A 16181-nucleotide genomic window follows, 5' to 3' on the forward strand; every position below is an offset into this window, starting at 1 on the left:
CATTATTCCCCCTCCGTATCCCCCCCATTCCTCACTCATGCTTCAGCAAACCATGCTGTCATCCTTCTGCAGGAAGTTCAATTGCTTTTTGCCAAGAGTGTATTGAAAGCGGTGGAGGGGTGTTATTCCTGCTACTTCTTGGCATCCAAGATGAATGGCGGTCTTGTTAATTTTTTATCTTTGCTGGGTCACTCTAGCCCAGTTTCTTTCCTCTGTGGATCTGCTAGATTGGATGGTATCCTTGGACTTGCATCCTGGACATAGTGGAGTTCAGGGCCTTTCTATTCCCACAGTGATATCCTGATGTTTAAGTTTCAATTGTCTGTCCCAGTGCAGACTCTTCTAAGAGTTCTCGGGCTCCTGGCTTCATGCATCCTTCTAGCTGTATGTGCAGTTGCCACATGCATTCCCTCCTATGGAACCTTCATTTCCAGTGGGGAGAGAACCAGAGCTGCCTTTTAAACAAGATCATTTGATCTCAGAGGGGGCACTACTCTGCCAGCATCAATTGAAGGTGGAACACAACCTGTCATGCAGCAGGCCTTTCTGCCCCAACCAGAGCTCACAGTAGAAACAAATATAGTCTGTGGGTTGGGGAGATCACTCAAGAGAGGTGGAGATAAGAGGTCTCTGGTCTTCATTGAAACAAAAGCTCCCAATCACTCTTCTGTAGGTTAGTGCCATCCGCCTGGCCCTGAAAGCTTTTATGCTGTGGCAGGCCAGTGCAGATCCTGATGGACAACAAGACCGTCATGCGGTATTCCATCAAGAAAGGCAGCAGGGGGATTTGGATCTTGTCTCATGAGACACTGCAGCTTTGGAGATTACCTGACTGTTAAGGATATCCCCAGTGGCCAAGCATCTTGCAGTGTTGCCTGACGCCTTAGCTAAGAAGTTCAACAGACATCAGGTGGCAGACTAGAAAATGTGTTTTCAACACAGAATGCCTGATTTCAGCTTTACCCAGTAATTAATTCTCTGGCTGAATCTTTTCACCACCCCTAAGAATGCACAGTGTCTTGATTACTGTGAGTTGTTGTTCCCGCAAAATGAATTCCTGAGCGAGGCATTCCATCTAAACTCTAATCTCCACAAACTACACTTCTATATTCAGAGGTTAAACAGCAATAAATAAGCATTTTCAGCTTGCCTGCTGAAAGTAGTAGATCAATCAATTGGGGACATTAGGTGAAATGTGTGACCAAGGGCTGGGATTGTCAGGTCGACTCTCTGCAGGCCACGCTATCTGATGTTTTTTTATTTTTGGCCTGCTAGGTTTTGCAGTGGGCACAGTTAATGGCTGTATGTCTGCTCTCTCGGCCATCCTACATTTACCATCTTTGTTCTAGAGCTTGGTTGTGTAGAGGTCCTAAAAAGACTGACACACATATTTACATCAATGACTTCTATTACTATTAATTTGATCTGTACGTTGATAGTGTGCAGGTTGTTCAAACCTATGCTCATCTGATCTCTGTAGCTCCTCATCATCCAGGTGGTTTTCCATATCACAATTACCTCTGTCTTCTATGTCCGTGAACTTCAGGCACTGCCCTTGCATCCTCTGAAATCCACTTTCTTTCCGACAAATTGGTGCGGAGGACCCTGCATTCCTTTCTGTCTACGATTGTGTCTCCCTTTCGCAATGGTCAATCCAACACCTTTTCTGTCTTTTTCTCGCCAGCACATGTATCTAAAGAAGAGGAGAGGCTTCACTTTTAGCTTCTACATTGGCCATACAAGGGAGCACTAAGCTTTTGACCATCTGTTTTTGTGTTAGCCAGTACAAAAAAAAAAAGGAAAGGTGATGCAGATGCTAACACTGTCCCGTTGGATCATCCTGTGCAGGAAAACCTTCTGGCCAAGAAGGGTCCACCCCATGAGGGCATGCCTGTTGATTCCTCCACAGCCAAGGCAATTTGGAGTGTGTTGGTGAGAGGTGTTCCTATACCAGACATTTGGCAGGGTGCAACATGGGCAACCTGTGCATACTTTCACCAAGCACATATGCCTTAACAGTCATGTCTGCTTGATTCTGCAGGACTTTTAATGAGGGTCCGCTCCTGATATCCCCCACCTTTTTGTGAGGTACTGCACTGGTTATCAATTCAAAATCTTAGAACTCTGCAGTTAAAACTATGCATCAGAGAAACAAGTTATTTATTTTCGGTAATGCTCTTTCTGGTGGATATTCTTATCTAACTGCAGATTTCTCCTCACCCTTCCTCGTTATGTGCGGTGGACTACTTTCACCATTAATATGGCCCTGTTAAATTCTGCAAACGGTCACCTCTATTCTGTTCTGGTTCACCCACGTCTGAGAGCGTGTAAAAGTGCAAGAACACTTATATGCAGCTCAGCAGTCACTTCCAGGGAACTATGAGACTTTTATGGAATATGATGGTGCATCCTGCCTGCTTACAGTTGCTGTTAAAATCCTGATCATGTCTGGCTCTTTGAGCAATATGCAATAGGTTCAGAATTTGCAGTTAGAGTATTCGCCCCCCAAACCCCCCCCCGCCCATTGTATTGCTCCCATTTTGGAAACTGGTTTTCCCTTTCTTCATTTATATTTCTGCCACTAGCGTTTTGAGGTTTCTTCTTGCACGGACACCCAGTTTGACCTGTAGATTGTGTGGAATCTAGGCTTAAGCTGTCCTCTGCACCAGTGGTGGCTCCTCCATAATAGTGGGGGGAGTGTAGCACCCCTGCTGAGTCAGTCAGTGAAAAATAAAACGATGATAAAACAATTTTATCATTTTATTTTTTTTCACTGACTGAGCCATGGAATCTGGGGCGGACCCAGACCATGGTAGGGAGGAGGAGTGATGGGCACTGTAAGTGCGCATGTCGGTTTGGCCAGCTGTCTTAGGACGGCCAAACCGACATGCGCACCTTAATTTATCCGACTCAGCTGTGTTGCACAGCTGGGTTGAGAAATTGCACAGGCTCCTTGCGCTTTAGACTAGCCTGCTCAGGCCACCAATCCTGGCCCTTCTCTCATGCTTGCTATGGCATGAGAATAGCGTCTGGGATGGATGGGGAGCCGGTGCTTTTTGCCCTAGTGACTGCTGGGAGGAGAAGAACACCGAGGCGGCTGGCAGCGGGACTGGGAGCAGCAAGTAAGTTGCTGGTGTTTTTTTAAAATTATTATTATTATTCCCCTAACACCCCCACCCCAGCACTTTAGATGGACTACACAGCCAGTTCTTCACTCCAGACGAAAATACTTTGCCACCACTGTTGCCACTCGTCTCTACAGCTGCAAGGCTATTTATTTAGGGTTCTCAAAATCTACATTTTGAATCAACAGGTCATTTAAAACACTGCTACAAAATAGCATTCGGTGCACTTACTATTTACCATGCAAAACATCTTTTCAAGCTGCTTCCCTGCTTGCCCACTCAGGCTGGAGTAAACTGAAAACTCTGCACAATGGACCTACAGGTGAGTTTGTGGCAAAGCACCCTTTCTTTTGAGACAGTTGATTTGTATCCTGATTTATCATTCGCATTTCGTATCCTAAATTCCTCCAACATTTGTCTACTGTATATCCGCGGCTGATGCCATTTTTGTTTAGGCGCTTCTTGTTCCTGGGTTCTACATTTAGGAACTACATTTAGGAACTCACTAGTTGTTTCCTTTAGGCCTATTCTGGTTCTTAGTCGTTTCCATAAACTTCCATAAACCTTCCTGAATGAGACAACAAACTATTCCTCTTGCCTTTTACATACGAGGGCACCGTTCTTTATTCTTCTAGTAAAATGAAAACTTTCCAACTTTATGAATGCTCTATAAACAGTTTGTGACATAACTAAGCTTTCTAAAATTAGTCCACCTTGTGTTTTTCTACCGTTTGAGATTGAAGGAGCCAGAAAGTAAGAATAGGATACAACCAAATGTAATTCCATTCGTCGAAGCCTGTAGACACTCCTCTCACCATCACCTTTACTCCAACTGCTCTGCTGTTGTCCCAAAACAGTCTCTGATGGGATCTGTCATTAGTTGCTTAACTGTGCTGGGGCTGAAGATGTGCCTGCATGTGATATACACATACTTTTGTACTACTCGGCACTTGAGGCTCTACTGAACAACTATTAAAGCTGTTTCCAATCCTACCACTACCATGAAGGTTTATTATTTTGTTTCCTTTTGGAAGCGTTATGTTAGAATCCAGGATTGATGCGCTGCCTGATTTCTGCTGTTGAGCCCTGCACTCCTTTTCACCCCTGTGTGGTCATTTATGGACATCCTACATCAAAGTACACTAAACAGGGTCTGATGATTCTTAGATGGATAGTGCTCTGACATTTTATTCTCTCCACACTTTTAGAAAACATTATTTTGATGCATATTCCAGAGTAGAAACCCAATTTTGTCCCACAGTATTGGAAGTATTTTCCCAGTGAATAATTTGTCCTTGGCTCATCCTTAGTATCTCTGTGCAGCTTTCTATTCTTCTCTGTTATATCCACGTGAGGAACCTTGTGATAGAGCAGAGCTGGTCAAGTTTTTTCCGAAATAGTTCATTTCATCTTGAGTAGTACTAGATTGTTGTATAGTATTTGAGGAAAAACCTAAAATTGTAGAGCTGCTTTGTGGAAGCTCATGTTGGAGAGTATGTAGTATTAAGGATCGGTTTTATTCTGATGCTTGAGAGCGATATTCAAGGATGTGACTTCTTGGTGATCATTACACAAAGGTAGAAATGCAGTCTGCTAGCAAATTATTTAGTAGCTCACTGATGTGATGACTTATCCTCAGTGGCTAAGTGATTTTGGAAATCTTGAACTAAACTAAAGGGTCTTTGTTGTCCATGGTACCCTTATTTTCTCTGGGCCAGGAGCTTTCTCTTCGGCATTATGGAATCTGTAGTAGTCATCTATTTTATATATAATAGGTAATTGAGTGTGGAACCTCTTCACTCTTGAACAGATAGAACATACTGATGTAGATATGAATGTTTCAAAAGGTGTCTGTGGTGGAAGCAACACTTTATGGTTTGAAACCTTTTAATGCACAAAATTCTGAATTCCTGCTTTTGAAATTACACACGTTTGCAGGGAAGGGTATACTTGCTTCTTTATGTCTCTGTATGCTCTCCAAAGTCTTTAGTGTTGGCATTCCACAGGCTTTCAGTTTGGGACTAGAGGGTACAACCACCACTTTGGGTCATTAAAGAGAGCAGAATTTTAATTGAAAGAAATGGAAATGGATGCAGAAATATTTAGGACAGATGATCAAAAATATATGCCACTTCTTGCCCTCATAACTCCTTAATCACTGAAGTTTAGTTTAGGGAACACAAGTACTTTGCCTTCAAGGCTCGAGAACATGTATGTATTTGTTAAGCACAGTTGGTTTATCTTTTACCATTTACTGGCACAAAGCTTGCCTCTCACATCAACTCATCATTTAAAGCCTTGAAATAAAATTGACTTCCATAAAACTTTCTGACTCTAAAGCTTGAAATAGCCCTTCCCCACTCTTGCACACCTCATACCTCTATTCCCCTTCCCATTCAAGCCACGGTCTGCAACCAGAGCTTAGCCATTGCACAAATGCATAATCAAACCCCACTCAGATTGCTCTAATGTTCCAGAATATTGAGTTCTTGCTTAGGTGTTGATGAGGACCAGAATCTGTAGGTGAGAACTAAGTTTTATGGTCTTCCCAAGCACAGTATTGGTCACTTCTAACCATTACACCATTGTTTCCATTAACCTAATCAATGTAGGCACATTTTACTTATTATTCCACTTGAGTGGCACTACTGTTTTTTTAAATACATTTTTATTGGTTTATTGAAAAAAACCACTGGGAGAACTTATAGGCAATTCAATGCACAGTAGTCAAATTTCAGTTATCAATGACAGTATACAAGCCAAAAGCCCAGCCCAGGCAATCCCATCACCCCTAACTCCTCCCCAAATCACCTCAGAACCTCTCCCCCTTGTGATGTGCAGATCAATAACATGCTTCCGTTTACCTAGCCTCCCCTCTGAACAGCTAATTTGTTCACTGGATAAAAAAACCCTGGTCTGAGCGACCTCCCGTAATTATCCGTCCCATCCCTCCCCTATGTAGGTCTAGTCAGGGAGTTTGTAAGGGGAGAGACACTTTTTGTTTGAGTTCATCCAGCGTCACCCACGCCCTGGCCCCATCTGAGGGGCAACCACGTCGCAGGGCTTCCACGGTCAACATTTCTCCTTCATAATTTGCCCATCTCAGGAGTTCCTTCCACCGTGCTAGTACCTGGGGATTTCCAATAATAGTAATCTCCCGCTTGGCCAATATGAACCCCATATCCATTATTTTACTGAATATTTTAGTCTTAGAGGTGTGCGGGAAGTCACTTAAGAGACTGTAGGCTAGGTCTCTAGGCACCTCTCTTTTGACCAATGTCGAGAGGGAGTCCACAATCTCCTGCCAGTAGTGAAGAAGTTGAGGGCAACTCCAAAGCATATGAAGGAAATCTGCACCCACTTCATCACATTTAGGACATTTATTCTCAGTCACCGTGAGCATTTTGTTCAACCTATTAGGAGTTAAACAAGCTCTGTGTAAAATGTAAAAGTTTATTATTTTGAATCTGGCATTGCACGATATATTGGGTATTCTCTCCAGAACTATGTCCCATCTTTCATCTGTAAAGGATTTGCCGATATCTGCTTCCCATTTCTGGCGTATGTTGGCGGGACAAATAGGAATATACCTTATACAGTTTTGTTAGGGAATGAATCACTCTCACATTCCGGGCGATTGTTATAGCATGTGGAAGTGGGCATGTTGGGATGTAAGACAGTGGACATGAACTGAGCAGGGCTGTTGCTATCTGAGCTAGGTAAGGTGTGAACCTGCCAAAGGTGGCCATTTTGAAGAAAGCATTGGTGGTTCAGCGCCCGCACTCCTGATGGGCTGTGCTCTACTCGGCGCGCAGACGATAACTGCCTCAGTCGCCCCCCCCCTCCCCCCCCGGGAACCCCTGCTGGATCATCACGCCACTCTGGATCCTGAATGTATACCCTCATCGATCAGTTTCCCTCTCTCTAAAGCTTCTTCATTGGCTTTCTGTTTCAATTCACTTTGGTTTAGAGAGCCTACCACTGCTCTGCAACCTGATACCTCTGCCATCGACTGAAAAACTATAGTGCATCTCACTGTCTCAGATCAGCTTCTGCCTTCTAATTACAACTTCCTTGTGTCAGAAGGAGCTGCCTTGACGATCGTTCTTTCTCTTACCAAGCTTCCAGATATATACAACCGTTTGAGCCGCCCTACCCTGGCTCTTCCATCTGTGTTAGCTCTTGCCCCCAGGTATGTTTCCTTTCCTTTAGCGCCGGTATACCCTTCAGGGTAAAGGGTCAGTCTTAAGACCATAGACTAAATGTGATCAGATCTCTAAACTATAGTCTGAGAGCGCACTGTAAAGATTATTCAAACAGTCTACATACTCTGTGTATGCTGGATGTATGTTTGTAGGTACTTATATAGCTGGAACTTTGCAAGCAACAGCGAAGCGTTTTACAGGGAAGAGGGCCACTGAAACCATGCACAATAGTTTACACTGGACTGGACATCCTAAGGAATATATTACCCTTTCAAGAGGTGAGTCTTAGATTATGTTCTGAATTAGAAGATGATTGAATCATTTATGGGATATTTGTCTCTTCAAATCATCATCTACAAAGTGTTAACTAAGCCTTTATTTATTTTTCAGGCTTTTATCAGACCTTTCCGAGAACATCACATTGACCCCACAGCAATAACAAGACACGATTTCATCGAAACCAATGGTGATAATTGTCTGGTGACATTAATCCCATTAGCAAACATGGCCTACAAGTTTCTTGTTTTTTCTCCAGGTAAAATTCTAGTCTGTGTTTCATCTCAAAGAAAAAATAATTGGGTGGAAATATTTTTAACAATGGCATTCACCTTTGTTTTGTAGAGTGGAGTGTAGCTGTTCCTTTCCCTCTATAAAATATAGTAAATGCTGTAAATAGTTTTACAGTTGTTACAAGTAGAGAGTTTAGAACTATGATTTACAAAAGTTTTAAATGCTCACTCATGACTTACATCAGGAAGTGGTCATCTGACTATGTATGTCGAATTAAGATCTGAGTAAGGCGGAGTGTTTTGCTCCCTAGGTTGATTGGGTGTGTGAATTAACCCAAAAATGTATCTCTTTGTGCACATTTGAAGGCATTTTATTTGGATCGGTGGCACAAATCATTGCCTGTTGTTGGTAATACCAGACAATCACATCACCCCTTATAGCAGTGGTGACAGGTGAACGGTTAAACGAGCAATATTCCCTTTAAGTGTTTGTTTGTGGGGCACTCTGTGTGTTTGTGGTATGACTCGTGATGTGTCCAGCAGTCTCTGCGTTAATAGTGTTTACATTTTGCGGATGCATTTGTCTTATTATGTTGATGATATTGCAGGTATAGGTATAAGCTGTTGTAAGATCCCACAGCTCATTCGCAAATATCGATTAGTTTATTTACCAAAAAGATAAATTCTGTATCCGTTCTGAGATGAAACTTATAGCAAGAAGTGTAAATTGTCCATTTAAAGTTCTACAGACACTGGAGGATTGTAAAAGGAATAGTAAAGAGCTGATCTGTTCACTGACAATGTAACCATATAGATCGGATTAGATTAACAATCTAGAGACGTTTTACAGATGGGGAAAAATATGGGTATGGTGGGTTTTGTTACTGCCAGGGTAGAAGGGCTTGAGAATATGAACACCGTTTTTATTACTGTGTGTAAATTTGGAGAAGTTGTAGTTGGATCACTGCAGAGCCGGACTGGCCCTTTTATTCAATCTGGCATTTCTACGGTGGCCTGGAGCCCTTGGAGACCGTTTTTTGAAAGCCCAGAGCCACTTCTCGTGTTTGCCTTTTTCCTTAGCCCAGAGCAGGTTCAAGCTTCACGAGCGAGCAAAAGAGAAAACTGGAGTGAGGCAAAGAGGGAGAAGGAACGAGAGAGAATGGATGCATGTAAAGAGCAATAAGCAGAGAGAGTAATAGAGCGAGACAGGTTTGAGCACTTTTGTCGAGGTTGCTTTTGCTTCTGCGGAATGGCCCAGATCAGTGGTATCATCCATTGTCCTCTTTTGTAGCATTTGGTAATCATAGCCCTTCTGAGTAGTGGTGATTGGTGTGCTTTAAACCAGAGGGATATTAATAGTTGCCCAGTGTTATAGCTAGTTATTAGAACATTGGAACGTTGGCAGCTCCACTGAAAACAATGGAGTGCTCCGGGCTTTTACTGGTCGGTAAAAGCCCGCAGCGCCAACATTCCAATGTTCTCTTTTTGTTCACAGCAAGAGCTGTGAATAAAGCCTCACGGCGCCCGAGGGGATTTTAATCCCCTCGGGCTCCGTGAGGAATTTGTTTTATTTAATAGAACATTCTGCCCTGAGTGGCAGAATGTTCTAATAGCCTTAGAACCCGCCGTAGCGGGCTCTACCGGCTATTAAAGGCCCTCTCCCTTGTTAAAGGCCCTCGCCTTCGGCTCGGGCCTTTAACGCAGGAGCGGGCCTTTAATAGCCGATAGAGCCCGCTATGGCGGGTTCTAAGGCTATATTAAAGAAGGATTCTTGAGTGTCTCCCATTCCTTACCCAGTACCTCACTGAGGTGGTTTGGTATTAGAAACAACCATCTTATGGTCTAATGTTATGACGTCTGAATGGAGTGGAAATCGGAGACTGAATTTGGTTGAAAAGTGTCTCTGGCCATCGTAAGGTTTTATGGGTAGTTGCTCGCATTTATCAAATAAAGTATTTCCTGCCTTTCTTTATCCACTTAAATACTTCATGTGGCGACTAAGATACAAGTCCACACCTATTACCCAGACAATGGCCTAGAATTTGTGTGTTTAGAGCAGTGACATGCCTTGATCAGTTTCTCTCTGTCATCTCCCAAGTAAAAGGCAGTGCAGCCAAAAGCTCTTATTATCCACCACCCGTTTTTATATCTCACCCCTTACAGTCCACTATGATATGTAATAAAAATTATCCACAGATCATACCAAGATCCATATCGGGGTTTTCGAAATTACAGTTCATCCACTCATCTGTCGAGGATTATTTCTCCAAGAATCATTCAACATTTTGCATCAGTACAGTTGCCTCCCCCACACCTTCCCCTAAACGAAGAATTTTGACTGAAATCCCCTTGTACTTACAGCAGAATTTACTGTGTTTCCTGTAAAAACAATTAGTTCATTATTTCAATGCTGATTCTAGGTCTTGGAAGAACTGATTTTATATCACCATCAGATAAGAACCTGAATCATAAAGGGAATTTTAAATCTGCACTCCTAGAAATGCTGGTAATCACCAGTGTAGGTATAGAGTTAGCTCCTTATTTACAAACTGAGCCACTGGGAGGCTGCATAAGGCATACTACTGAATAAGTCATGTTTTTATTTCCACCAAAGAAAGGTATTTTACAATGTGTAATTGTCCATAGTGTTCAGGTGCATACCGTTAAATTGAAGCCTGATGTGCAAATCAACATGTTAAATTGTTTTTGTGCTTCATGATCCAGAGATCGTTTGACCCAATATGTTCAGTGTAATGTGTATTTGTTCCTGCTTTTTCCAGCTTAGTATTTGGTCATGTTTTTGCAGGTGTTCTCTGGCTCCCATTCCCCCTGAATGCTAACTTCTGCTTATGGTGAATCATCTTGGACTTCCCTGTGGTGGACTGGTCTCCCTACTTAGTAGCCACTCTTGCAACTCTGTGGCGACCAGAGATGGTGTTTGTGCCACTGGTCTTGTCATTAGGATATGATTTTGCTCAACCTTGTGCCTCAATGGCAGTTTGTAACCCAGTATAGTTGTGAATTCATCCACAGAGGTAGTCTCTGGATAACAGGTCGCTATGTGTTTGAATGATATTGTATTTGATCTATTACAACTCTTTCTACTCCAGTGTCAGGCTATTCCCTCCCCCATTGTTTTGTTTAACGATAAACCTGTACATAAAACATTTGCTTGCAGAGCCCTGAGTTCCTTCATTTCCATGAGACACCTTTCATTAAGGCGACTGTTGTACAGAGGCGGGACACAAATAGTGGGTGCTAATTGTGCACTGATGTTTTGCAACCTGCATGGAGTATTTAGATATATGTGTTTATAGGTCGTGTTAAAAAAATGTACAGTCGCAGGGGGTCCATGAACAACCTCTGTAATGATTATAAATTAAGATAGTTGTTATTTAAAATAGTCTGTCATAGGCAATGAACTCTGGTGTACCACCACCCCAACGTTTGCTGTCAAACAGTGATTTGTTTTAAGGCAGCCTGTGTATCTTTAAGGACGGTGTGCTTCTTTTTTTTTTTTTTTTTTTTTTTAAGTTTCCCCTTTGAGAAGATGTGGGGAGGAGCCTGTGGTCACCTGGACCTTGGCCGGCTCACTGTACAATGCAGGATTGCCCAATATAATTCCCAAAGGAGATGCTGTCCAACGTGAGCAGCTTCCCTTTTGTGAATAAGCTTAAAGAAGTGAGGTGGTGAAGGAGCTGAGGAAAACACACTGAAGAGAAGTCTGTAACTGGGGGAGACTTACCTATTGGATGAGGATGAAATCCTGGCGCTCTTAAGGTGGTACAACAGTGCAACTTGTCTTTGTACTGCAACTTGATTTCAGGCGCGGACCGTCCTTTAGGGCGGGGGGGCCACCCCCCCCACCTTTTGCCCCTCATGAAGAGTGTCTATCAGGCTGAACAAAGGTCAGCCTGACAGACACTCTTCATTGTCAGCTCAGACAGCCAGGAGTGAGACATGCACGATTTGCGCAGACTCCTGGCTGCCCGAGCTGAACTTTGCTGGGCTGACGCGGTCACTGCTCCTATGGGCGTGACCTCCTCGGCTCAGTAAAGGTGCCTCGAGGCCCTCCCCTGGGTGACGAGGAAAGCGTCACCCATTGACACTTGTCCTGTGTGCTTCAGGTTTAGCCATGAAGCGCCCAGGGCGAGTGTCAATTAGTGTTTCGTCACAGAGTGGGGTGGGGTCAGCGGTCTCACTGACCCCATCCCACTCTGTGACGAGGCTGGGACTGCTGCCTTCCCTTAGCCAATGAGGGAAGGCAGCAGTCCCAACCCTCCTGGAACCTGGAGGCTGAAGGTAAGTGTGTGTGATTTTTAAATTGAATGTTTGGTGCGCGCGTGCATGTTCGAATGTTATGAGTGTTGTTAATGGATGTGCATGTGTGCGTGCCAGTGTGTGAAAGAATGAATGTGTGTGTGTGTGTGTGCTTCCAGCCCGCCCCCCTCCCTCTTAAAGCTGCCGCCCGCCACTGCTTGATTTTGTACCCTTGTGTATGGAGTTTACATTCTAACATAAGCCCATAAAAATCTCCTGACGTCTAACAAGCACAGCAAAGATAGTCAGCATGCAAGAAATCACCAGAGCGCCATAAAGCCAAGAGGTCCCTCTCCCCCCCCCCCCCCAGCAGCGCAGATCTCCAAAGAATACAGAGGTACTCGGGCACAGTATCCGCCATATGCGATTAAACACCACAAAAGGTACTCCGCATTACAAGGGAGCGTGCAGTGGGGTTGATAGAGGAGGGGCCTGAAATCTTGTAGAGAAAGAGTTTTGGGTGGCACCACTCGCCAAATAAAGTGCTTTGCAATCTCCATAACACACAACTGTCACTGTGGTACAAAAGCACCTTGTGAGATCGCCCCACAGGAGTAGCCTAGGCTTCGCTCAAGGTTCACTATTTGAACGGTAATTGTGACTGTCACTGTAACTTATGTCTGCACCATTTATATATCCTACAGTGTTGCGTGCACTTTATATTAAAATCCTTCTTTTCAAAAGTCTAAGCAATGCCTGGACTTTCCTTTATGAAGTCATTTTGATGGCGTTTTGAGTTCTGCATTTTAGCACCACATAATTAATCTTTGGACAGCTTGACTTAACTAACATTACGGTCAAGACCTAAAGGGGTGTACGGGGTGCTCAGGTTTAGACTCAATAGAAAGACTAATCACCAAGGCAAGCCCAAAAGTGTAGACTTCATGACGCCCGATCCTGTTAGTGCAGAGCCTTTACTATTACGGCAGAAGTCCTACGGAAATTCGGTGAGATCAACTTGCATTACTGACAGTTGTTCCAGTTAAAAAAAACAAAACAAAAACTACACATTCAAAAAATGCAGCAATATATAATGCACTTTGATTATATGCAAATAAATGCAGCACCCTGAAAGCAACATTGGCAATTGTTTGCTTTCAAAATAAAGTGTGTACAAAATTGCACCTAGGAAAAAAACTTTTGCTAAACCATTGTGCAACTTTAAAAAGCATTTATCTTGGGCATCATTCAGTGAATAGTGTTTGATGCACTTCAGTATTTAAACAAAATAATATTTGAGAGCCTTTGAAAAACCATAATGGAACCTGGCATAATCGGAGAGACTATTATCAGAGTTGCTATCTAATATGTGTGCTGCCACAATCTAACAACACACTGCATGGAACCAAAAGGGACAAGTGGGTATTTTGATTTATCCATTGCCTTGGACAAGTAGATATTTAATTAAATTCCACACTACTGCCCAAGACATCAATGACTTTGATTGTTACATTATGAGCCTAATAACCAATGTCTTCCTGGGACTCCCGGGAAGATATCACCAAGGGTTTAGCATGACATAAATGCAATATGTAAAATTACGTAGCCTAGCAACTTTGCAGAAAATATATTGCCCTAGTGATAACAACAACTAAGAGCCCACAGCCGCACTTTAATGAGGAATTTCTCGTCTGACTCAATTTGCATGCAGATGATTTTTTATTTTTTTTGGCGCGGTTACTGTGTTTTTGGTATTCAACTGTAATGTATAACCCAAATGTTTGCGACATACGAACTCTTTGTGGGTGTCGATAAAGACTGTTTTTAAACAGGTAACACCTAAATACTTTGCACTATCTCAGACTTTCATTGGCCTGTTTCACTTAAGTATCCAACATAGTGGATTAAGCTTTAATACAATTTACGTGCACAGACATCTGGTGCTGTCTATACGTCTAGGTGTTGATTGCAGGTTACTATCAATTTGGACAGGTGCCTTTTTTATTTCAGCATGCATTGGCTGTTTCGTTGCTCTCTCCAGCACCTAAGTGTTTTCTTAAAGACTTCTCTTACACTGAAATAATAAATCCTCTATTCGGCACCCAACAACACTGTTTGGGTGTGGACCAGGGAGCGTAGGATTGGAGCTGATGTTTGGCTACACAGTGAAAGGGTTACCTTGTAGCTTCTGAGTGCGGAGATTTGAAACCTATAGCCGTTCAACCAGCCAAAGATTAGTAGTATTAAGTGCTTATCTTATTTACACATGCATATGTTACTTAGAATTATATTTAAGCTTTGTTTATTATCATTGCTAAACGAGATGGGAATCGGTGTTAATCTCTGCTCCTTAAACCTACTGTATAAAATTAAGACTGCTTGATTGACCATTAGCTGCTTTACTGCAGAGGCGGCATGCAGTTGTCCACAGTAAGTTTCTGGAGAGGAATATGCAAATGATGCTTATTTATTTTAGAACTAGTGCATCAAAGGGATACCAAATTAATATTTGATAAGGTCTGCGAGGGGAAAATTCAGTACAACTAAGTTGTGAATTCAGATGTTGTGTATTGCATAAATCGAGTATTTCGTAATTTTAAAAATATCCCTGACCATTAACATAAAACCAGCATAGCGTGGATCACTCCGTTATCTCAAAGCTATTTTTGATTTCCTTTTAGTCCAAATAATCTTCACATGATTGGTATTTTTTAAATTGTTCATTTATAAAAAACGTAAAACACTTCTACATTATGTTGCCATGGTTTTCAACACGTCTGAACAATCACAACGCTGCTGCTTGTAAAAACCAGTCCTCCTCTCGCCATTTCAGCTCTGATATAATCACTTGAGTCGCCTCCATTTGAATAAAAGGTCTAATGGGATTTATGCTTACTGCTGTCTTGAATTGAATGGGTTTTTTGCTGCTTCATTCGTGCAACGTAAATGGGCGGCATTCTTTTTTATTTTTGTACATAACAGGTTTGTTTTGAAATGAAGCACCTTGCAGTTTATTCAGAGAAGTGGTTTAGTAAATTCAGAGTGGGGATGCCATCAGGCCAAAGGCTTCACAGTGTTAGGTCAGAAAGTATTCAACACAACGCTGCACCAGATATATTCCGGTTTAATTGCAAAATGAGCTGAGAGTCTTAACAACCCCCGCCCCCCTCAACCCCCCACCACCCTTATGGTCTTTATGCCACTAAAACAATAAAGTAGACATTATATACTTTCACACCCACAGATGATATCATTGGTAATATAATAAAAGATGCTAGAAGTGTACAATCTCTCGAACCTATGGTGCAAGATATGTCAAAAACAGAGCCCACAGCACGTCAAAATATGAGTTTCTTAGATCTAATGCCATAGTGCCATGGACGTATTGTCCATCCCCAATTTGTCCAGAGTCTGTTTCACCATTCCATGATACCTGAGGGTCTATATTTTCTCCAGAGAGCTGCGACAGCCTGTCTGGCTGCACGTAGTCAGTTCCACTTTTTTACCTCTAAAGAAAAGTAATTGAATGGTCAGTTTTTTAGGTGCACCCAGAATCGTGTAGGCCAACAGCCCATCTAGTATGTACATAAGTCTGGTATTTGCCACAGTAAATGAATTGAAGTTCCCTTGTTACCACACCTATGCCTGCAGGTATACACCCTCCACCGATTTGAGGAGTTTAGGTTTGCAGAATGTCATCGTCTTCACTGTTAGCTCTCATATCAATCTGCATCTCGACATTGAGTGTGCTCTGTGGAATCTATCTGCTGGCTTCCTGTCTTAAATAGCCTTCCAAGTTCCAACTCCCATCTCTTCTGACCCTAGGATTTTACTCTCACCCGCCATTTGAACGAGGTGCTTAAATGTCAGAAGCAAGCTTTTATTGACCATCCTCATATGGAGCTATTTCTCTATGGGAGTTTGGTGTGCTGTTACCTAAATGTTTGTCATTGGAATTAAGGACCCGGTAACTTATTTGGTAGTAGTTATCTCTTTCAATCTCTAGGACGACAATACTCATTTAGGGTATTCAAGCACCCTCTTCCCTTTTTGTCCGAGGTTTCCTACCCTATTACATCTCT

General features: G+C 42.6%; 1 protein-coding gene across 1 annotated transcript in view; it reads left to right on the forward strand.

Moving 5' to 3' along the window:
• The window catches only part of PEDS1 (plasmanylethanolamine desaturase 1), a 179116-nt gene that overhangs the window by 102542 nt on the left and 60393 nt on the right, over positions 1 to 16181 (forward strand). Inside the window, exon 4 of the mRNA XM_069243650.1 lies at positions 7721 to 7865. Within this exon, the coding sequence (XP_069099751.1) occupies positions 7721 to 7865 (145 nt within the window). The remainder of the gene's footprint in view (positions 1 to 7720; positions 7866 to 16181) is intronic.

Source organism: Pleurodeles waltl, chromosome 7 (genome assembly GCF_031143425.1).
Source record: "Pleurodeles waltl isolate 20211129_DDA chromosome 7, aPleWal1.hap1.20221129, whole genome shotgun sequence".
Lineage (NCBI taxonomy): Eukaryota > Metazoa > Chordata > Amphibia > Caudata > Salamandridae > Pleurodeles > Pleurodeles waltl.